The following is a 25,314-nucleotide window of genomic DNA, read 5'->3' as shown; positions in this document are numbered from 1 at the left end:
TATACGTTTATTGTTCAATTAATGTTGTTCGAAGTAGTCATACATTATGCATTAAATAGCAAATCAATCAATTTCAAACCAAATTGGTTTTAGTACATTCCCGTAATTAGCCAAGAAAGAAACATTCCAAAATGATAACCAGTTATTAGTTTGGAAACTTACAAATATCAAGCCTTAATTGATTTTGTATAGGAATTATTTATGGTAAGCTTGAAAAGAATAATTGAGCATTATAAATTTTTATTAATTTGATATATCCACATAATTATTGCCAGGCCATTACTCCTTAAAAATAGAAAATGAAACCTTGTTACACATTATCACTCCGTATAGCGCATCAAATCCTCTATCCCGACATTACATTCTATCTCATCTATGTTGTGTTTATATAACTGGCATGTGTATTGATGCATTAATAATTCAAGCAAACAGAGTAGTAAATAGATCAATCATATTTCCTCGAAGCGAAGTTGAAGGGTTCTTTCTCATGGTGCAATTCTATGACCCACTTTAGGTGAATATAACAAGTTCCGTTTTGTGCAATTTGGGGTATTTAATTTTTACACTATGTTAAAAAATATTTACACCAAGTGATGAGAAATCAACTGTACTTGATTTACACTTGAATCCAACTTGTTTACATTCAAATTCAATTGGGTAAATAATCTCAGCGGCCACTAAACTATTGGTCGGATCATATTTTGGCCGTCAAACTATTTCTCGTCAATAATTGACCACTAAACAATATGATCAGTAAATTCATGACCATTTAATCGATAATTGCTCTTAATATGTGAAATTAGCAGTTAATCTATGAAATAGGGTTACGTAATCATTGCATAAAATTGCCCCCGCACTTTGTCACGTATACTGCTAATTCACAAATTAAGAGCAATTATCGACTAAATGGTCACAGATTTACTGATTAAATTGTTTAGTGGCCAATTACTTACGAAAAATAGTTTGATGGTCAAAACATGATCGACCAATCCAATTTATCTATAGCAAACTCCAACTTTTGGATATATAAAATTATTTATACAAAAATTCTACTTATTTACATTAGGGACAAACTTGTATGAAATTGTGCCAGACATAACTTGTGAGATCCCGAATCCATGATTAATCCATCCGTGGCAAATATGCCATTGAAGACTAGGAGGAGATGATGTGTGCACGGATGGCGGCCTTGACTCAAGGCTTTCATAGAGACATTGAAGGCTTGGAAGTTGCTAAGCGAGTTGTCTACACATTGATCCAAACCCATGAAGAGTCAAGTAGAGTCCACGGGTCCCCTGAGTAGAATCGGCCAACTGTTGGGCCTTCATAATCTTGAGTTGTCAAGTCATTGTTTAGATTAATTACTAGTTGAGTCATGGATTCGGCCCACCTAGTTCAAACGATGGCCGAACCTCCCTTTCCCTTTCCCACCTAGCATTAGGGTTTCTTAGTCGTGAGTCTATATAAAGGGTTACTTTGTACGAGTTGAGGGTTAGACGTTTTATCAATAAAATTCATTGTTTTCGATTCTCTCTGGTGTGAGAAACTCGATCCTCTACTTGCTTTTGGCAAGGCTTCTTGAGCAATCTCGTGCTTGTCCTTGATTGTTCATCCGACCTATCCACTTGAGTATTCACCTCGATTGGAGTCATGGTTCTACCACCTTCAATCAAATTGTGTCGTCCGTCTTGGTTTTAGGTTCCGCAATCCAAGCGTTGGACAACCTCGCTAGATCCTTGGGCAAACGTGCTACGTGTCTCGAAACGTGTTGATAAGGAGCGTATTAGGAGAGCAAGCCCCAAAAACGAGGCATGATCCTTTTGCCGGGCCATAGCCGTAATGTGATTACTTTGATGATCATTGTTGAAGATAGGAGAAAAAGATTCTAATTCCATTTGGATTTATGCGTTGGTAAATTCTGCATTAAGCCAAGCCTATTAATAAATGTTTTTGGTGTTACTCCACTTACAAGAAATGATTATTACAGGTGATGATTTGGATGGTGTTTAATAGCTTAGGTAATCTCTCATTGAACAATTTGAAATGAAGGATCTTGACTTTCTTAATTATTTTCTAGGTCTTGATGTATCTTTAGATACTATTAGTTACTACTTGTCTCAGGTTAAATATGCTTCTGATCTTTTGGCTTTTTACTGGCTTAACAGATAGTAAGGCTATTTCAACTCCAATTGAGGCAAATACTCATCGTACTCCTCTAGATGGCACTTTATTGGACGGCCGTATGCGATGCTCTCAAATAGTTGGTAGTCTTGTCTTCCTGACTATTACATAGCCTGACATTATTTATACTGTTCATATCATCAATTAGTTCATGAGCGCTCCTCGTTCTATTCTTTATGCTATTGTTATATGAATCCTTCGCTATTTCAAGCTACACTTTTTCATGGTCTCCATTTCTCAGCCCATCTAACTCTTCAACTTCATGTTTACTCTGATGCTGATTAGGCTGGCGATCCTACTAATCATCATTCTACTACAGTCTTTTACTTGTTAGGTGATTCTTTGTTTTCTTATCATAGAAAGAAATAGACAGTCACAACCAGATTTAGTTTTAAAGCTGAATGTCGAATTTTAACTGACATTAGAAGGGCTAGTTTGGCTTCATTGATTACTTGAAGACATAGGTGTTACTCACTCATCTCCTATTACTGTCCATTTTGATAATCATGGTGCTATCCAAGCAACGCTGGTTTTCATGACCGCACCAAATATATTAAGATTGATTGCGATTTTATGCAGCAATATCTTTTTCGTGGTATATTATGCCCCTCTTCTATTCCTTCATTGGATCGAATGGCTGATCTCTGCATCAAAAATTTTCCTCTGATTGTTTTCATGATCTCAAGTATAAACTTAAGCTAGTTTCTTTACAACCACCTTAAGTTTGAGGGGACTTTAGTGTAAACATGTTAATATGGATATTAGTTTATCAACTAGTCTATTAGCATCAGTTAGGAATTTCTTTATATAGACGAGTCTAGATTCAAGGTAATATATATTGTGAGAAATACATTACAATTATTATAAATAAGGGCATATGTGCACAATTCCTTTTATATTATTATGAGAAATGCATTACAATTTCCCAAACTTCAACTTCTCTAACAAATATCACAAAAATTTTTTAAAAATATTCTCTTGACAGATTTTCGAGTTATCTTTTTATTTCACATATACTTTAGCATATTTTTTCACAAAAAATATAAAAACTTGCAATTTAAACAGGCTATGAGATCTTCAAGGCTTTTTTTTTTGGCATTAAAACCCAAGGAAGCTACGCGGCTGGTCGAGCATCCACTCCATGGCCCCCCGGCTGTTGGATTACTAGAGCCCTCAGGTAAATTTCCCTCTGGAGATCTGCAATATTTAGAGTTCTTCCCTCCCGAATAGCAGACATAACGGGTGGCATGACTATAGTCCGCCAGTTTTTGATCAGATGCCAGATATAATAGGAGTCATAGGAAATTGTAGTGCTCCACGCCATGACCACAATAAGCACAATCACATCTGTCTCACTCAACTTACCTCTAATGTCTTTTGGTACAACCGTAACAAGTGATATAGCATACGTTAAAAGTAGGCTCATAATTGCCACCGACATAATACGAAGTAAAACCACGAGCGAGACCATGCTACTTCTAGTAAACCTCGACTCGTCCATGAGCAATACAACTGTGGTCAAGGACGAAACAAATGCTGTGCTAGCTGCCCGAATCAGACGCCGGCAGAGCGCGGGATGAGTCTTGGCTATGACGGCTTCTCCTATTTTATGTGGATTAGGTCCTTCCGATAAGTCATCTTGCCATACCCCTCCTGGAGGGTTCACCACAACTTGAAAAGCCATAGTTGCTATGAGCGAAGCCACTACCATAATAGTTTTTCTGTTCTTTGCCATCAGCGTCCGGAACGTCTGTTCTCCATTAAGAACGTCCACGCCTCTTAAGGCTTCGGACTTTTGAAGAGAGCTTCGAATTTCGGATCTGATTTTACCCTGAGCCGACAAAAGGTCTAAAGCTGTTTTCCCATTTGCATTCTTGATGTTCACCCCAACTCTGGCCTCATCAAGCAAGTATTTGATCGTCTGCATTTCCCAATCATCAGTTTATGTAGTTCTAAATTCTAGATCGATCAAGGGTGGATCCTTTCGGTTGTTTGTTAGACTAAGAATCAGTACGATGTATTTGAAATTATCAAACCAAATAAGAAATTTAAAAAATAATTATTTATCCAATTAGCTTTGAGCTCGTGCAATTGTGGTTTGGGGTTTAAGCTTTACTAAGAAATTAAGTTTGGTTGGTTTTTGAGTAAATGCATTGTTGCATTTTTTATGGCAAAAGATTTTGAACTTGTTTATTGGCTTTGCTCCCTTGTAGGATTGTAAGTGAAGCTCGAGTCCAGTTGGAATCTTAACGTTATGCCTAGTTTGGGGGTGCATGAGATACAAGAAGAGGGTTTCAGTTAAGAAAGGAAATAAGGTTGAGGAAGAATGACAACATTTTTCATGTTGTTTGGGAGTACCGGAAAAACCAAGGAGAGGAAGAGATTAATTAACATATTTATCATGCATATCTTCAAAAAATTGAATTATTTTTGGTGTTTGTTTTGATGGACAAACGTGACAAATCAAGGGCCAAGTTTTTGTTTCCTTTTATATTTCATCATCCATTTCTCTTCTTCCCTATCCAGTTTAGACTCCTAACATAAGAAAATGACCAAATCCTATCTTTTCTCTTTTCTTCTGACCATTTTACTTCAATCCAAACTCATTGCAAGTACTGACTGAGAAAACCTATTTAGAGTCACTTAGAGCTTGGGTGATAGTTGGGCTCAACTCCGATGAATTTGACGCCAGATCCCAGGTAGGGATCACCGTGAACATGGACTCCATTTGTAATTCCTAAGTCATTCTTAGTGTAATGCTATTGACATTTGTGAATTTTTCGTGGTTTCCCCCTTAAGAAAGACAAAGTCAGAGCCAAAAAAAAAAAAAAAAAACAAGAACATGAAAAAAGTACCTCAGTCTGCCTGTAGACTATTGCCATATGTAAAATTGTCATGCCATCATCATTCTTAGCATTCAAAAGATCGGGATGATCTATAGCATTCAAAGGATCGGGATCATCTATAGCATTGACAACCATCTTCAATGCTTCCAGCCGACCATACTTGGCACACAAATGTAGAATGGTCCCTCCGTCGTCTGTCTTTTCTCTAACTGCTTGGGGGGTGGAATCAATAATTGCTTTCAAGACCTCTAGTTTGCCGCTCATGGCAGCGAGGTGTAAAGAGTTCCTTCCAGCCTTATCACGCAGTAAACACATGTAAGAGTTCACCTTCATAACTTCTTTTACGAACTCTACATGCCCTAGAAAAGCAGCTGCATGTAGAGGAGTCTTATGTGGAGAATTTAAAATTGCTCGATCAAGAATGAGAGGGTCTTTTTCAAGTAACTCAGAAAGTTTATGAACGTCGCCTTGTGTAGCAGCATCATACAGAGTTTTCTCCATTAGATCCATCCAGCTGTTGTAGTTAGTGTGCCCCCTTACCTAAAGGCTTGTTTGAGGAAAACCGATAGGCTTTGGAAGAGTTTTTGGTGGGGATCCACGGAGGAAAAGAGGAAAATGCACTTGGTTAATGACATCAATTTGAGAAGAAATGTCTTCAGAAGGGCCTTCAGCTGTTCAAGAAAGGGATTACTTGGACAATCAGGATTCAGGAACAAGGATAACTAAGACTGGTTAGGAAAATGTCCCTTAGACAACTTTTGATGATATTCCTATATTCATCCTGACTCTCAAGGACATCTTTGAATTTAACTTTACTTGGGAACTTAATAAAATAAAATTCTTGTTCCTCAATAGCTAGCTGTCCTTGTTAAAGCTACCCGTAGGTGGCTTTGCTAATTAGAATGACTCTTTTTGATGGAAAGGCACTGCTGTTGGTCAATTCTCCCTTAAGCCTGCTATCAATGTCTAATTCCCAAACCTTTTCTGAATCCCCTCTAACCTATAGTCCAAAATGGCTGTTAAGGACACTCAAAGAATGCAACTTCCAACAATATGCCAGTTCCTTGTATTTCAACAGTTCGGGTAATTACGTTGCTAGTAGCCAATTACTGAACCTCCAAGAAATGGTTAACTTTTGGTCATCCAAAAGACCATATTCCAAGCGACTCGATTGCCTCTAAATATAGGGTTTATCTAATGAGTGCGCACTCATTAGTCACTCATTAAAATATAACTCAGGTATTAAATTTTTGAAAAAATAAATTTAATTAGACAAAGTATATAAAATAAAGAAGCGGGCTTCAACATTCATTTGAACCAAACGGTTATATTTTGTGCGGAGGATACGTTTTCACATGATTAATTGGCTGAAAGTTGCATGGTGAGCGAATCATTTGGACTAGCACTAAATTTTGTTGTCACACTTGCAAGGATTATGACAGGTTGTCGAAGCCTGTACAATAATAAAACCTGCTCAAACTAAAGTTAATTCTGTAGATAGCGGTGAGCAGGGTCGAATCCACAGGGACTGGAGATAATTCGTTTCTTCTAGAGTCCAAAGTATGGGGGGTTTTGGATTAAATGCTAACTAAATAAATTAACTGCAGAAAATAATTAATTAAAAGAAATGATTGGGGAAACTCTAGCCAAGGATACACTTCAGAAATGGTTCATGCAACTGATCATTGATGTAGAAATAATTCCAACATTTAGTAATAGATTAGTTATAGTTGTCATGCACGCGATAAACAACCAACCCTTCCTTAATTTCTCGATAGCTAAGGTACGACCATTAGCTATTTCTCTAACCCAAAAATAACCCTAGGTACGACCGTAGGATTTAATTTCTAGATTGCATTAAGAATTAGAAAGGCCCAATCCTAACTAACAAACACGCTACGAGGGTTTGTTTAAGTTAGATCGTATATTCCCCTGACATAAACCCAATTACGCCAGTTGCTACTGAGATAGAGATAACGAACAATTACGGATTCAATCACCCCTATTTAGCAAAATAGCCTATATGAATAATTAAATATTGCGCATCTATTCAATCACTCACATGAGCTATAGCAATTAAAAGCAGGAAACATATAAATATCAATAAATTAAGGAAACAATTAAAATAAATTAGATCTCACAGTAATTGTTGAACCAAATCTTCAGTTGTCCCCTTGACTAGAATTGAGAGGTTAGTCCTCCATTAATGGAGAACAACCATGCGAAAGAATAAAACTAAACTATGCTAAGAGCTAAGCTAAAACTATTGAATGATCCCCCTTCTCTGTACGTTTTGCCTCCTTTTTAAAGCCAACAATGACTCAAGTTATCTAGTGGTCCCCACGGATTAGAAGTCAAGGAGCAAAAGAATTGGAGCCCTGCCGAATTGCTTGTTTCCTATTGCCAGTAGAGCTCTAATCTCCTAATCAGCAAGCAAATGCAGTCTGTCTCTTCCTCTCCTTGTGGGCCCTCTTCCTCTCCTTGTGGGCCAGGTCGATGGAGCCTTCTTGAAGTCTCCCACTTATGGAGCAAGTCCCTACTTTTTGGTAGTTTTCTGCTTCATTCCTGAAATTAAGTCCAGATACCAAATATGAGTAAATATTAACAATTAAGCAATATTTGGTAAGGATAAAAAGGGAGATTAATAATAAAATAACCAACAATTAACACCCTATCAATTCCCCCCACACCTGAATCATGCTTGCCCTCAAGCATGGGAACAGCAATTGAACACCAAAATTTGACAATGGCTACTGCTCCAACTACCGTATTGCCAAGACACCAAGAAAATCATATATCAAGCGGCACAGGTCAAGATCCAAGAAAAATCACTCCGGTTAGCATATAAACTACCAACTCCTCCAATTTCAAGCAAACTAATCTAAGAAAAAGGAATGGTTGCTCACATTTATCAGCAAATGGTCCATCTATTAACCAAAATCTCGACATTAAGATCACAAACTGGCAAGCTGACTTATTCACATACTAACACAATCTTTATTTTATTATTTTTTTCTTTTTGTTTTGTTTTTGTTTCTTTTTTTTTTTTTTTTTTTTTTTTTTTTTTTTGAGTAACAAAAGACTTAGTCTATAGCCCTTAGAGCCTTTTGACGCGAACTCCAACATTTGATAGATGGAGGAGCCCGGTTACTCAACTCTAATTGCTACGGGACCATGCACTCATAGCAACTACTACCTTTTGACGCGAAAATCAACACTTTAGGTGAAGATCCCCGGTTACTCAGTAGTAACAACTAGTGAAGTACAGTCACCTCTTATTTATGATAACATACCACAATAACTAGAAAATATCACAAAAATAACAGCAGTCAGCCTCAAATTTCCAAACATGGAGAACTAAAATTAATAATTGGACCAATTCACATGAAAAATGCCAACAATCATTCCCTATGCCTAGAAAAGTTAACCAAAAATTGAAAAAGTTAAGCAATTATTGATATTCACCAGAGAGATGTTCCTGAACTCAACCACATCAACTTGATATCCTTTTATTACTAAAACTTGGCAATAGCAGAATTAGAGACAACAATCCAGCATCAAACTTGGTATTCATATGAAGACTAACCACTAGGAAAAAAAAAGAAAAGAAAATAAACGAAAAAGGAGATAAATATCAAACTAAAAATAAAGGAAAAACCTTTAGAAACTAAAAATAAAAATACTAGCACCCAAAACTGACCCCCCCACACCTAAGTCACACATTGCCCTCAATGTGATAATGTAACAACAGAAGAAAAGAGAGGAGCAACGGTACTTCCCTGAAGTCATCAAAACAGGGGCGGTTCAGGTGGAAATTGAGGATCAAGGCCTGCATGGGGCATAAATGCTGCCAAATTCTGCGCATGTGATGCAGGTTGACGTCAATGTGGGTCATCCGAGTTGCTAGTCGTTCAACTCGCATCTGGAGCTGGTGCCATTCGTCAGCCCCTGGGGTAGGAGGAGGCTGCGAGTGTCTAGGTGTCCTAAACCTAGAAGCGGATCTTGGCCTTACCATGATCTCTAGATGTCACTCTAATCACAAGGGACTACAATTGCCAACAGATAATGGAAACAGGAATTTCAAAGTAATAACAATTTTTTTGTTTAAAACCAACCCAATGAACAATAGGCACAATTCAATCACCCACAGGTTATACGAATACCTGAACACTAATAACAAATGCAATCAATGAGCCCCTGTGGTCCAAATGTAGTCAAATTCAGAATCAAGGCAGTCCAATCATGCAGCAAGTGCTCCAAATAGCTTAGTAAAGGAAACCAAAAGGATAAAATGCTCCTAAACAAGGCAATCAGAGGCAACTAACTTCAATAAGCAAATTTAAGCGTTATAGGCACCTCCCAATTTAACAAGCAAATTACCCACAATTAGACACAAATCACAGCAAAATAGACACAATTGGTCCCAAAATAGTAACAGCTGCCTCCAATTGGACAGTCCATTCCCCAATTCAACCTGCCAAAATCAGCAATTGACCCAAGAAAATGGTAACTCCAGCAACAGTTCAGGAACCAACACTCAAGAATCAAATAGGTAGTCTGGCACAGAGGATTAAGAAATGGAAAGCAACACTGCAACCAGTACCACTGGTGCACAGACAGGAAAGAATTAAATTCAACGGCAGCGACTCAATCACAAGAACTTAAACTTTAAAATAAGCAAGTATCTTCAAATAGCAGCAACAACGATAGGGAAAAGATCTCAACCAGTACCACTGGTGAGTCACAGGGAAAAAATTAATCAAGCGGCCAACAAATGAATAAATAGCAGAAAATCTCCCCACTATGGCAGCAATTAAACCCAATTCTGTCCAAAAAGTACCCCCAGAAAATGCCTAAATGACCTCCTGCTTTATCCAAAACAACTCAATCACAGGTTGGACAGAAACGATTCAATCACAAATGCCCAGTAGTCACAACTCGATCAATTGGTCAACCAATAACACAGGATTAACAAATGTTAAACAATTACCAACGCCAGTACCACTGGTAAACGCACAGGGACAAATTAAATCAAAGAGCCAACCGAATCCACTAAGAGATACAAACAACACCAGATAGTACTCCAAGAGCCTAAACAAATGACAGTTTTATCAGACTAGGCAAATCAGTTGCAGGACATAACCCAATGCACTGGGTCTCCAATTTAATCAAAATAAGATAAAGGGGCACGATACAGAAACTAACAAAGCAGAACTCAAGTGATACCAACAGGGACCCCAACAGAGCAATGAATTCAACTAATTGGAGCAAGTGAAACTCAACGAATGTCACAAATTGGTCATTCAATTACCCACTTCAAGTGACCAAACCTTAAGAAATTTAAGAGTCCCAGCAAACAGGCAATTCCAGCAACCACAGTTCAGAGTTCGGACAACAGTTTAATCCCAGCAGTCAATCAGGTAGGCAATCGCATAAGATTAATAAATTTTAGGCAAACCACCACAACCAATACCACTGGTGCACGCATAGGGAAGAACTAAATCAAATGGCCCACTCAAATGTGATCCCCACAGATGAAAATAGAGGCCTTGAGTAGATAAAACCCAATCAATGCTCAACAATGTAATTAATACCAGAAAATACCCCCAAATGGAGCAGCAAAGAAACGTAATTCCACCCTTATAATGAAACCCAGAAAATGCCCAAATTACTTACTGGCTTCAGCCATCACAAAACCCACAAAAAATGTGCAAAATCCAGTAATTTAAGGACCAGAGAAATACTAATCAAGGTGAAATTGGAATACCTCCACCTGCCAATTTTGGGCAGGTTGTGACGCGCGGCAAGGAGGTGGTGGCGATGGAGCTACTGGAGGTTGGCGTGAGCGGAGGCGGAGCTGATGATGGCCGCGGGAGAGAGAAGAGGGAGGTGGCGCGCGGTGGTGGCCGCGGCTGTGGAGCGTGGGCAGGCGGTGGTCAAAGGCGCTGGTGAGTGGAGGTGGCGGGGATGAAGCTTGGAACGGAGGCGGCGGCGATGGCAGCTGGTCAGCGGCGTGCGGCAAGTGGGTAGCCGGTGGTGGATGGCGGCTAGTCAGCAGCTGAGCGCGCAAAAGGACAGGAAACTTGGAGCTTGGAGGTGGTCGAGAGGGTGGCAAGCTGGTGGTGCTCGCGTGGTGGTGGCGGAGACGCGCGGAGTGAGCTCGCCGCTGTGTGGGCTGTCGTGCTTGGTGGTGTGCGGAGGATGGAGGGCAGCCGAAAGAAGAAATAAAAGAAAAGGAAAGCAGGGCAGCGGGGAAGAAGAGAAGGAAAGAAAGAAAGAAAGAAAGAAAAAGAAGAAAGAAAGAGAGAAAAAGAAAAGAGAAAAAAAAAATAGTTTTTTTTTTCTTTGGATTCTTAATTTTTTTTTTCTTTTTGGGTTTTTTTTCTCAATGTTTTTTTTTTTTTTTTTTTCGAATTTAAATTTTCAAAATTTGAATTTTTGAAGAAAAAGAAAAAAATGCCTTTTGAATTTTTGAATTTTCTCAATGTGAAATTTTAAATTTTTTTTTTGTTTTGGGTCGTCAAACACCGCGCGGGCATGCCAAGATTACAAAACATCCACTGACCTCAAGAGACCCAAACACCGCGTGGGCACGCCAAGATTGGTGTTCGTCCTCTGATCTCAGGAGACCTAAACACTGCGTGGGCACGCCAAGATTTCACTTCCTAATCACAATGGAGAAAAATATCAAGACCAACTACTATCCAAATGAGAAACAACAGAACGAAAGAATTGAACAACTAAAAATAATGAAACCAATATTTGGGTTGCCTCCCAAAAAGCGCCTTTCTTTAATGTCTTTGGCTAGACATTGTTATGTCTTGTTCATGGAGGATAAAATCTTGTGGCTCGCTTCAATGCTTCACCTTCAATATGATCCTGGTAACCCTCATAGATGGAGTAATCTTTGAGCACACGAGCTACGGGCTTCCATGGACTAGTAAATGGTGCTAAACAAGTCAACGATAATTTGCATTCTCCATTCACTCCTCCATCACATGCATTCTTCGGTTCAAGATATTTTTCCATTGCCACTCTTAACTTATTCCTGTCATGAAATTCAAAATTGTCTGGTATAATAAAGTCAATTTCATTAATAGGAATTGAAGAGTAAGAGTCAGGAGAATAGTGATGAAGGAGTGGAGGGGATGTCACCGCATTTGGAGATTGTTCACTGGATTCATTCACTTGAATGAGTTGATCCTGGAGTCTCATTTTTTGCACTTCAACTTCCTTTTCAACTGCATCTTTAAATCCGTTCCCTTGAAACTCTTGCAGTTCCATGTCATTTGGCCAGATAATTGCACTCTCATCTCCTTCAAGATTGATATTGATTTGTGAGGGCAATTCTTCACGGTGAGAAGCTAATCGCTCTATCCTGGATGTCAATTGACGCATTTGATCCGCCAGGTCGCGAAGGCTCGCTTGTGTCTTCTGATGAAATCGATTTAGACTCGCTTGTGTCTCCTGATGAAATCGATTTGTATTAGCAATTAGTAATCCCATCATTTCTTCAAGAGACATACCTGACACGGAGGATGATTGCTGAGACTCTTGCTGTTGAAAATCCATTGGTCCGGTCGCATAATCAAAATTGGAATTATCCCACCATCCTTGATCATACCCGTTTGAATAAGGGTCATACTGCATTTGATATTGGGGTGGAAAATCTCCGAAAGTATCAATTGGAGCACTTAGATTGTCTTGAAGTGCGGGGCATGTGTCAGTTGAATAACCTGAGTCAAAATAAGTTCCACAATTTGCAACAGCCCATTGATCATTAGGAAAAACATGACTCTCATAACCCCATTCAGGAACAAAGTCCAGTCTATCATCAAAATATGGAATGTTAGCAGCCATAAAAAAAATAAGAGAAAAATAAATTGAAAATAAAAACAAGGTGAACTCAAAAAGAAATAAATCAATCTGGCACCAGTCCCCGGCAACGGCGCCAAAAATTGACAGGTTGTCGAAGCCTGTACAATAATAAAACCTGCTCAAACTAAAGTTAATTCTGTAGATAGCGGTGAGCAGGGTCGAATCCACAGGGACTGGAGATAATTCGTTTCTTCTAGAGTCCAAAGTATGGGGGGTTTTGGATTAAATGCTAACTAAATAAATTAACTGCAGAAAATAATTAATTAAAAGAAATGATTGGGGAAACTCTAGCCAAGGATACACTTCAGAAATGGTTCATGCAACTGATCATTGATGTAGAAATAATTCCAACATTTAGTAATAGATTAGTTATAGTTGTCATGCACGCGATAAACAACCAACCCTTCCTTAATTTCTCGATAGCTAAGGTACGACCATTAGCTATTTCTCTAACCCAAAAATAACCCTAGGTACGACCGTAGGATTTAATTTCTAGATTGCATTAAGAATTAGAAAGGCCCAATCCTAACTAACAAACACGCTACGAGGGTTTGTTTAAGTTAGATCGTATATTCCCCTGACATAAACCCAATTACGCCAGTTGCTACTGAGATAGAGATAACGAACAATTACGGATTCAATCACCCCTATTTAGCAAAATAGCCTATATGAATAATTAAATATTGCGCATCTATTCAATCACTCACATGAGCTATAGCAATTAAAAGCAGGAAACATATAAATATCAATAAATTAAGGAAACAATTAAAATAAATTAGATCTCACAGTAATTGTTGAACCAAATCTTCAGTTGTCCCCTTGACTAGAATTGAGAGGTTAGTCCTCCATTAATGGAGAACAACCATGCGAAAGAATAAAACTAAACTATGCTAAGAGCTAAGCTAAAACTATTGAATGATCCCCCTTCTCTGTACGTTTTGCCTCCTTTTTAAAGCCAACAATGACTCAAGTTATCTAGTGGTCCCCACGGATTAGAAGTCAAGGAGCAAAAGAATTGGAGCCCTGCCGAATTGCTTGTTTCCTATTGCCAGTAGAGCTCTAATCTCCTAATCAGCAAGCAAATGCAGTCTGTCTCTTCCTCTCCTTGTGGGCCCTCTTCCTCTCCTTGTGGGCCAGGTCGATGGAGCCTTCTTGAAGTCTCCCACTTATGGAGCAAGTCCCTACTTTTTGGTAGTTTTCTGCTTCATTCCTGAAATTAAGTCCAGATACCAAATATGAGTAAATATTAACAATTAAGCAATATTTGGTAAGGATAAAAAGGGAGATTAATAATAAAATAACCAACAATTAACACCCTATCAGATTAGAGTTGTAAATACTTTCTGTTATTAATGGAGAACCATTACCCACTATTCCAATTTAAGTAATTCATGTTACCGCAAAGCGTAGTTTCAATTCGTTGCCTTCCGATTGCAAAGGATTGTTGTACTTTCGTTTGAGCAATTCTGATCCTCTACCAAAAGTATTTGCTGCTGCGCAAATAACACGCTGTATAATTTATAGTGATCAATCCTGATATTTATCACTAATGAAGTTTTTGAAGGTAAATACAATATAATTATGAGGACTTCACCTCCAATAAAATTTGATAGCTTTTCCTTATACTATGTAAGAAGAAGTATAAATTTGGTGAAAGCATGAATTTAAATTTCAACCATAAGAATAGGAGTATTTTGGGAATGTGAGTGCTTGGAGTGTGGTTGAGCTTTAGGTACAACTTATGGCAGTATGTGTTTCCTTGTGTTTACTAAAATACCTTGTATTCATTTAAATGCATTGCTAATGTGTCTAAGGTTATGGGTACTTTGAGAATACAATAGGAATTGGAGTGTGGTTGGACCAGTGGATACAACTCATGGCAGCTTTAGTTTTGCTATTATTACTTAGAAGTCCTTTGATTCATTTAGTAGCTTTAATTTCTTATGAATTAAATTAGCAGTTTCTATTGGCTATTTAGTATATGGATTTCAATACACTATCGTTGTGCAAGGAGTTAAATTAGCAATTATTATTTTGTTTCTTGATTTACACTAATACGCTTAGCTATCAAGATTAACCATCAAAATTCATCTATATATTAACATATGTTGCTGTTGCAAAAGATGACCAATTGAAAGTCTCCTATTAGCTTAGGATGCGCTTGGTAAAACTGAAGTTTGAAAACAGATGTCTGAAATTTGAAATTTGAAATCTGAATCCATTAAATTATTAAATTATTAAGTATTAAATTTAATACATTTGAGTACATATCACATTCAGTGATAAGTGAATAGTTTATCACTTAATTTTGGGAGCAAGTTTTGCCTAGAAAATTCAGTACTACTTAATTAATTCAGATATTTAATTTTTGATTATCAAACTGTCTGAATATATTAAAATCTAAATCCATTAAATATAAGTGTTGAGGTACGTTATCAAACAGGGCCTTAGATATGTGTGGTAGACATGTCCATGTAATAAAATTTATACTTATTGAGTGCAAAAAAAACAAATCTTTAGATTTTGTTTAGTTTGAGGTTCTTAATTGTAACTCGTTCTTTAATTAAGCTATCACACTAGTTTAGCTTCTCTTTAATTTCGTGCCCTTTTCAATGATTCCTTCTTTAGTTGGTGTAATATAAGATAGAAAAAAAGTGATTGATGCAGGTGTTCCAATCTTAGAGCTGGATGCTTGAACTTGCTTGATTCCAAATAAACTACTCCTACTACTATTTCCAAGTACATGTTATTAGAATTTATATTTTATGACAGGTGTCGCACTGTGAAATAATAAATTCCTACTCTAAAAGATGTAAACGAGTACAATGGTAAGTAGGGTCGTTTCTACAGGGATTAGAAGGAAAGTTTGTTTCTTTTCAAGCAAATTCAATTAAGAGGGGTTTTGGGAGATCTAAAATTAAAATAAAGCACTTAATGAAAATAAAACTAATTAAACAAGAGTAAATTAAATTAAACCAAGGATTAACAAGCTCTAGTCAAGGAACTAACTCCAGAAGTGGTTCATACAACTAATCATCGACACAAGAATAATCTCAATTATTCGCTAATAAACAGGTTATAGTTGTCATACACGCAATAAATAACCAATTTTTTCTTAATGTCTCGATAGTTAAGATACACCCGTTAACTACTTCCCTAACCAAGAAACAATCCTAGGTACGCCCGTAGAATTTAATTTCTTGCTTACATTAAAATTAGAAAAGCTCTGTTCTAATCAATAAACGCCCTATCAGGGTTATTTAAATTAAATTGTATATCTCCCTAACGTGGCCTCAATCACGTTGGTCGTCACTTATTTGGGATAATTAAACATTTACGAATTCAACTATCCTAATTGACAATAGATTATCGAGTTGAATTAAATATCGAGTCCTCATATTCAAACAACAAAATAATCACAAGAAATTAAGCCAAAAGATATACGAATACTAACGAATAAAAAAAAGTGATAAAAACAATTAGATCTCACAGATGTAGATGAATCAAATCCGTGTTGCTCCTCGACTAGAAAAAGGAAATTAGTTCTTCATTGTTGAGAAAATTGCCAACGCGATGCTATGAAAGAAAGCTCAAGACAAGCGGCCAACCAAAACGAAGATAAAAACCTAATCTAAGTGACTAGTCTCATGGCTAGTCACTCGCAATTCTACTGATTGCTGAAGTATCAATCCAACGGGAATTCGGCCTTCTTTTTTTCCCCAGTTTCCTACTTCGTGTATCCTACCACTAATGAAACATCTTTTTTAATAAAAGAAAGAAACTGCAAAATATAATGTCTCACGTTTCCTAATTAATTCCTACAACTAAAAAAATGATTTCTAAATTTTCCACCAAAGGCTCTTTGGTATTTGGCTCGAATTAGGAAACTTCCGCACGTAATTCCCGAATCGTCTGGGTTTGATTGCAATTGTTGGGAAATTACCCCTTTTTAGCACCTTTCATTCCAATGCCCTATAATTAACACAAAACACCAAATATAAGTAGAATCTGACAATTAAAAAATATTTGGTAAGAATAAAAGGGGAAATTAATCATAAATTTAATAACAATTTGCACCCTATCAATTCCCCCCACAGCTAAATCATGCTTGTCCTCAAGCATGAGAAATAACAAATGAAACAATCATGTTCAACTAATGGCTATCACTCAAATCATCTATTGCCAAGATACATTTAAAACACATGTCAAACATTAGTGGCTAATTTTCAAGGGATATCTCTTCGGTTAGCTTTTAAAACCCAGAACTCTTCCAATTTCAGGCTAACCAATCTAAGAATATAAAATATTTAACCAACATTCGTCAGCAAACGGTTCAACTATTAAGTAAAATCTCAACATTAAACTCATCAATAGGCTAACACAATTATTCACACACTTGCACATTTTTCACTATTAGCTCATCTTTTTTTCCTTTTTTTTTAAATATCCCCATAATTGAACTCTCATTTTTTTTTCTTTTTTTTTTTTAGGGAAAAAAGCTTAGTTCTTAGCCATCCAAACCTTTTGATGCGAACTCCAACTTCTGCCAAATGAAAGAACCCGGTTACTCAACTTTCATCGCTAAAGGACCATATACTCATAGTTATCGTCCCTTTTTGACGCAAAAATCGATACTTGTGATGAAAACTCTCGGTTACTAGGCAACGATACTAGCAAAGTATAGCCAAACGTAATTCAAATAAGCACCAACAAGCCTGCTTCATTTCCCAAACATGAAAACTAAGATTAATGGTTGAACCAATTTACATGAAAAAGTGTCAGACAAATATTTACAATGCCTAGAAATGTTGACCAAAAATTGCAAAAGTCACAAAATCTCAAATATTTACCAGAGAAACACCCTTAGACTTAACTATGTCATACTTGACCCATTAGCATATAAAACCTTAGCAATAGTCAAATTTGAGAATTTAGCCATCACTAATCAAGAATAACCATAGAAATATACAAAAATTGGCAAAAATTGGATAAAATTCGACCAAATCGAATATAAAATTTCAACAAAAAATGCGTACACTTGCACTTTTTCAATATACTACCAATATACTACTCCCTCCCCCCCGGCAACACTAAATCTTACATTGTCCCCACTGTAAGAAATAAAAAAAATTAATAGTAGAGAAAGTGAGCAACGAAACTTCCCTGATCATCAAGGGGGGACTGTGGCACAGCCATAGGTGAAAGGCAAAAGACATGTGAAGCTCGACGTTGGCCAACCGACCATCCATTTGATGGACTTGTCCATACAGGTGAGAAATATCCTTTAGTGGTGCACCAATCCGGCCGACAAATTTTAGGGGCTACGATTGCCGATAGTGAAGCAAATTGGAGAGGAATGAATTGTTCCAATAGCAACAGTGACCTTCCTTGGGGTGCAACAGTCGATGGTGAAGAAAGACGGACGGTTGTGGCAAAGAAAATGGAAAGGGAAGAAAGATAGAAAGAAATAAGAGAGATAGAAAGGAAAGAGAAAAGGAAAAAGAAAGGGGAAGAAAGAAAGAAAGAAAAAGAAAAAAAAATCTTTTGTCTCTTTTTTTTTTAACTTCCCCCTCGTTGGAACAAGATGTGGGCACGTCTTGTTGGTTGAAACTCTTCTAATGATGAAGTTGACTAATTACGAGTTATAACTTGCCCTCTAGGTGCGGATGCATCATGTTGCCTTGTCAGCCTTCAAACTCAAAACATGACCTCTCCAGGTAAGTAGGCATGGACACGGCATGTTAGTGTAAATGCTTCTGATAGTGGAGTGGATTATTAGCGCATTATCACGTGCCCTCAAGGCCTGGGCACGTCCTACCGGGAGGAAGTCTTCTGACCATTTAAACAGTAAAAATGAAAATTAAACACACCAAATATGAAAAATCTAAGATAAATATAATGATACTAATAATAAAAATAAACTAAAAATTGAATTCGGTTGTCTCCCAATAAGCGTCTTTCTTTAACGTCTTTGGCTAGATGTGAAGCATCACTTCTCAATCTGGATGCAATTCAAATTTTCTTGCAATCGGTGACATTCCTCCAGGATCCAAATAGTCATTGAATGTAATCATCTTCTTTAATTTTCTACCTATTTTCACCTCATAAATTGCTTTCATCTCATGATACTTGTTCACAACAACTTTGAATTTATCCCTACAATTAAACTCAAAAAATTCTTGCACAAAGAGATTAATAGCATGAATGACAAATACAGATTGAGAGTTAATGGGATGTTTTATTTTATCAAAAATATTAAAATGAGCTACTTCTCCATCAAATTCCATCGTCAAAATACCCTCATTAACATCAATTTTTGTGCGAGTTGTACTAAAAAATGTCTCCCTAATATAATAGGTGATGGATTAAGAGAGCGTTCATCATTCATGTCAAGAACATAAAAGTCCGCAAGAAACACTAATTCATTAATTTGGACCAGAACATCTTCAACTAATCCATCAGGATATGCATTTGTACGATCATATAATTGAATTATGATGCCAGTTTCCTTTAACGGTCCTAGATTTAAGGAGTCATAAATACTCTTGGGCATCATTTTAATTGAGACTTCTAAATCTATCATGGTTTTTCTAATCTTAGTGCTCCTATTCGACAGAGGATAGAGAACATAACTGGATCTCCACATTTTGGTGGAAATTTCTTTTGTAGCACTACTGATACATTCTCCCCCATCATAACTCTCTTATCGCCTCTCAATTTCTTCTTCTTGATGCACAAGCTCTTCAAAAATTTACTATACTTTGGTACTTGTTTATTCATATTCAACAAAAAAATATTGATTACCACCTTTCAAAAAACTTTCAAAATCTCCCTTTCTTCATCTTGTTTTTTGAATTTCTCTAACCTACTAGGAAAGGGAGTCGGATTAGATTTAACTTGAATTACAAGATTGGAAGTTATCTTAGGAGTTGTTTTAATGAATCCCTCTTCCTCCATCTCCTTTTCAATTTGACCTTCATTTTTGTCCTTCGAAACTACAGGTTTTGCCCCTTCAATTTTCTTTTCACTTCTGAGGGTCATGGTGCTCACATTCTTTAGATTCACCTTCGATTGGGAAGGTAGCCTTCCTGGTCCTTGGAACTCCGGATGGTTTATTGCAGAGGTCAGCTGATTCACCTGATTTCTTAAATCCTGTATGCTTGCATCTGTCCTCTGCTTAAATTGCTAGGTCCTCTGTTGAAGTTGCACGGTGTTTTTTTGAAGTTGTGCAGTGTTAGCAACCAATGTCTTGACCATATCCTCCAAAGATGTGTCTGTATTGGATGAAGAGGATTGAGATCTTGATGGGTGCTGCACTAGGAACCCTTACTGGCTGTTGAATTTTGCTTACCCCCCCCCCTCAATAACTAAAATTCGAATGATTCCTCCAACCTGGATTGTACGTGTTGGAATGAGGGTCGCACTGTCTACGGGGCACGGGTGTGTATCCAGCCATGTTAACTTGTGTCGTGCTATCATCTTGTAGTATCAGGCACCCATCAATGGGATGGCTAACATCCTTGCAAATTCCACATGCTTTCACCTGCTGCACATTCCCCATTGCCATCTGGCGAACCACAAAAGCTAACTCTGTCAACTGCTCTTGCATTGATGAGACGCTCACTTCATTCACACGGCGAGTAGGAATATCCTCTCTTGTGCCAAACTGCTGGAAGTTTTTGATAAGTGAATATTTAACGTGTATTTTGTACAATTTTGGCATGAACTTTTGGCATGTTTTGAACTCTATTGATGATAATTGCTTAAATATTGTTTAAGTGTTCAAAACTTGATAAATGAGTGGATTAATGCGTTAATTTTGTGAAATTGTGAAGGATATCAATGTATGAAATTCATGCACGAGCTGAAAGAAGTGTAAGGATTGTCCAGAGGATACAGTACACAAGAAATTAGGAGCAAAAATGAAGAAAAAGGAAAAGAAGTGAAAAACTGGAAAATACTAGCACGGATCCGAGCCCGGATCCGTGAGAATAAGGGGCGATCCGAGTCCTCGTCTGTACTTCTGGAGTAGTGCATCCGAGTACAAACGATCCGAGCTTGGATCCATCAGAGAAGGTCTCGGATCATCATTGATCCGAGCTCGGATCTATCTTCACCCCTCGGATCTGTCTCTCTCTTCAGCAAGTGGCACAACCGTTTTCCTTTACCTTTCTCACAACTTTTACAGCTATTTTGAGGGATAGAAATCGGTGGCACATGCTTCTGCAACAAAAGAGAAGACCAAATGAGTTGTAGACAAAAGGAAACATCATATCTTTGACATCTTTTTACAAAATCTGAGTGGAGGAAATTATGAAGTGAGAGGAGTAGACTTTCTACCACCTTTTATGCAGAGACACAAGGGAGAAGCTGGGACATCCATACGTAGCCAGATTTTTCGATAGCAAATTCTCTCTAGCTAGCAAATATTGAAAAGGGAATGAAGAAACATACGGGAGAAACTTGGAGTGCAGAAATGTAGTTCCTACATCTTCTGAGTATTAGATTAGTTTTAGTGTAGACTAGTATAGTTCATCCATTTTTGTATATTGGCTAGATTAGGATGAAGATGGAGATGAAGAAGGAGGAGTTGAAACTCAAGTGACATGGGTTATCTCTTCTCCAACTCTTTATCTTTTGTATCAGATTCTTAAGTATAGTTAATATGCAAGTTCTAGATTTTGTGTTCAATATGTGTCTCTAAAGTTTATGCCTTGGGTTGGGTTTGGTTGAACTTTCTCTTAAGGGGGAGAGGATGTGATGACCCATAATTTTATTATTTCAAAATATTGTTAAATTAGTCATTTTAAAAATATTTCGTACTCGAGTTACCCAAAAAAAATAATAAAAAAAAAATATACTAAAGTACATGAATTTCTCGAAAATAAATTTTTCCGATTTGTTCTTTACGCGCATATTATTTTAATGCCCAAATTTATTCAAGATGAATTGCTTATCGTGATTTTTATTGTTATATATATATACTTGGATTATCATATTTTAGAGTTTTAGAATCGAATAAGTTGAATTTTCAAGTTCAAACGAGAAAACCCTTAAGTTTGACCTTTATACGCGCGCGTGCCGAAAAGGCTCCGACAAGCACATTAATTTGATTAATTGGAGATTTTAAGAACATGATATTAGACTACTAGTAATGTACTATTAATATACTAGGGAAATTACCTCAGAGGTTTAGTGCACAAAAGTTGCAAACGAGCGCGAAAATTGGACACGCAAAAACCCTAAACGGACCTAGCATGAGTTGACACTTAGACTTAACCATTAAGTCACCAATTCTCTCCACTTTCATTACAATACCTGATTTCACTCTCTCTCCTCTCGTCACTCTCTAGTTGGCCGAAGATGGGAAGAAAAAAATCTAGCCAAAATCCTCACAAACTTGCTTCAATCCACTTCCAAATTTCATCATCCATTAGAGGGCTTTGATCCTAGCTTGGAAGAGGGGGCTGTTCATCGGTTTTCTTGGAGGAATTTCGGTCAAGATTTCTGCCCTAAAGCTGTCCAACTAAGTTCTTGAGGTAACTCACTCACCCACACTTCAATCTTGCAAAATTATAGCTCAAATGGAGCAAAGGTAGCATGGGTTTGCAACCTATGGTAGAATTTGGGTTGATTGGTTGAGTAATTATGTTCTTGCAATTCCATGACATGCTCGAGGGTTTGAGGATGTTTATTGGTGACTGATGTGATGAATTAGCATGTTGTGGTTGCTGATATTGTGCTATGTTACATGTATATAGAATGATTGATGGAATGAAGTTGGAAGAAAGTTAGAAATTTGGAGAAGGTACTGTCTGAAATTTCTGACTTGCTGCCGACTTTCTTGTTTGCTGCTGCCCTGTAATTTCGAAAATTTTCTGGTGCTAATTGAGCTTCCAAATTGGTGTAGATATGTTGTGCTATGTGTATTGTGGTTGTCTACCAAAAATCAACCCAAATGGTTGGTTAAATTTTGAGTTACAAGTAAAGAAGCAAAACTGGAACAAGCTCCAGAATTTTCTGACCAGCAACATTTGTGTAGCTATAACGTTTTGCTCGTTGATCGAAATTGAGTACCGTTTGTGGCATTTGAAAGTAGACTCTTAGAGCTTTAAAATGGTACCAAGCTCATTTTCTAGTTCGTCCCGAGCGATTCGTGGCGAGTTTTGAAAGTTGGCTGCCTGTTTATTACTGTTCATCCGAGACTGTCCAGAAAATCCATTTTGTTGCTTGATTTTGAACCGCTTATGTCTGGATTTTGGAAATGATTTCTTCTGCATAAATATATCCTTGTGAACCTAGTTTCTAACACCACCAACCGTTTTCAATTTCACTGAGAATCGAGTGAGATACGGCCTAATTAGCGAAGTGCATTAAATCTGGAAAATAGGCCAACAGTCCAGGAATTTTAGCGAACTTCAACTTTTTATTTCTTGAGCTAGGAACATCGGAATCGAGTTCCATTTTTTTCATTTGAAACCTGGATTGGAACTTTACATGCATATCAAATTTCAAAGGCTGGTTTTGATTCTATGATTTTTAGCGAAATTCCAAAATTATTGGAAAAACTTGGACTGTTTTGACCTATCTTCAATGAATAGTAAACTTTCTTGGAGAAATTGACTTGTTTCTGATTTGATTCTTGGAAAGTGACCTTCTACAAAGTTGTTATGCTTCGAATGAAGTTTTTGACGGTGTAAAATTTTCTATTTTAGACTTTCCGAACTTCCGGACTGATTTTTCCACGAATGACTCGAAAAGTGAAAATTTCCAATTTGGACCTAAATGTTCTTTTAAGGGCCTAGGTTACATTTTTACAACTCTTAGAGCATTTCAAACCTATTTTCATGAGTTCACCTATCACTTGAGACCTCATTTGAAAGTCGGTTCCTTATGAACTGAAATACTTTGGAAACTTGAATTGTGGAGTCAAAATTGACTATTTCTTTTCTTTACACGAATACTGTATGGCCTGGAATTTGAGATACAATGCATTATTGCATACTTTCAGGATCTCAAGAGGACTTCGAGGGAACTCCCGGCGAAGCGTCTTAGAGCTAATTTCTCAAACTTTGACTTTTGATACTTGGTGAGTATCAAGTGCATGTGAAGTGTTTAAATGAAATGATTCTTGTACTTGCTAGTTAATGAGGCTAGGGCGTACTTTATCGCCCTTGTCCTCTCTTTCATGAAATTGCTTGCTTGATAAGTGATACGTGTTACATGTGAATGCAAATGAAAGTGTTTTTCGTGAGCATTGAGCGGCAGAATGTATCATGCCCTTTTAGGGTAGGAGGTACCGCTCATCCCGTCTCAATGCTATGACCAAATCTTGTCGATAGGAGCTTTGTCTCATCGACCTAAAAGTGAATGGGGGGGACGCCCCAACCCATTGGCTAGCCTTGTAACTCGAGCCGGCAAGGGCTTGGTCGAGAAACTTGGTGAACCTTGGGAAGTGTTATAGCTTGATCCAAATAAGGGGTCTTGCTAGGTATACTTGTTAAGTGATACCACCTACATGCTTGTTTGGTTACGGATCCAAGAGGGTGTCATGGTGGCTGGAGGTAGTAAGTGGAGTTCTACATGGATAACTGTGAAAGTTGACGGAGGGTCAACTACCTGAGCTTGGATCGCGCGTGGATTAGCTCCTGAGAGCTCCCGTATCCTTTTATTGTGATTAAATTCCCTAGTTGCTTAACGTTTCGCAGTTACTTGTTACTCGAGTTATTGCTTTATATTGTGTCTTTGCTAGCATGCTTGCATGTTTTTCCCTTGGCCTCACTGAGCGTTAGCTCACCCCAATTTGTTTTCCTTAACAGGTTTGGAAGTGGAAGTTCTGAGGCTTAATTAGTGACCCCCAAAAATAATTTTTTCCCACAGGGCTCGAGGCCAAAGAAAGCGCTTGTATTGAGTTATTAGTGCCTGAAGGGATATCTCATATATAATTTGAATTCGATTCACTTGATAAGTATTTGATGTAATTATTTGAGAACTGAGAACTTTTATCTTATTCGGGGAATGATACCCTTACTTGAGATTTGTAATGTAACTTATCTCGTTCTAAGTTTGAAAAATGTTATTTCGTTTATTCTTGAGGTTGTACCCTATGTTATTGGATGTGAGTGATGTATTTTAATTGAGAACTGTAGTGAGTCCCGGCGAGAGTTGGACAGGCGGTTCGCCGAGCCCTTTGGTTCGCTTTATGGGGAGGTGGGGCTGTCACAGTTGGTATCAGAGCTTAGGCTCTAGATCTTGTAGTGTATCCTCGGCTTAAAGTTTAGGATGCCTAACTGTGGGATTAATTTGAATATTATGTGAATGAGGACCTATTGTATCCTAGGGGTTAAAGAAATTGATTATTTGAGAGTTTCTTACTTGGGACTTGTAGAAAAAAAAAATTGAGGAATTA

At 37.5% G+C, this 25,314-nt stretch overlaps 1 protein-coding gene and 1 long non-coding RNA gene across 2 annotated transcripts; one reads left to right on the top strand and one right to left on the bottom strand.

The window, feature by feature from the left end:
- Positions 1 to 3,186: 3,186 nt before the first annotated feature.
- On the bottom strand, positions 3,187 to 5,652 carry LOC113754138 (ankyrin repeat-containing protein BDA1-like). The gene is made up of 2 exons (XM_027298487.1): positions 5,037 to 5,652; positions 3,187 to 4,102 (listed from the first exon to the last, which is right to left on the bottom strand). Exons 1-2 carry the CDS (start codon positions 5,535 to 5,537, stop codon positions 3,296 to 3,298), a joined length of 1,308 nt encoding a protein of 435 aa, XP_027154288.1. The 5' UTR covers positions 5,538 to 5,652; the 3' UTR covers positions 3,187 to 3,295.
- A 16,542-nt stretch (positions 5,653 to 22,194) lies between these two features.
- On the top strand, positions 22,195 to 24,900 carry LOC113754161. Its single transcript, XR_003465139.1, has 3 exons — positions 22,195 to 22,444; positions 23,917 to 23,994; positions 24,725 to 24,900. It is a non-coding gene; the product is annotated as an uncharacterized LOC113754161 (long non-coding RNA).
- Positions 24,901 to 25,314: the final 414 nt, after the last annotated feature.

This window comes from Coffea eugenioides, chromosome 11, assembly GCF_003713205.1.
Source record: "Coffea eugenioides isolate CCC68of chromosome 11, Ceug_1.0, whole genome shotgun sequence".
Lineage (NCBI taxonomy): Eukaryota > Viridiplantae > Streptophyta > Magnoliopsida > Gentianales > Rubiaceae > Coffea > Coffea eugenioides.
This window is presented reverse-complemented; position numbering and strand designations above follow the sequence as displayed.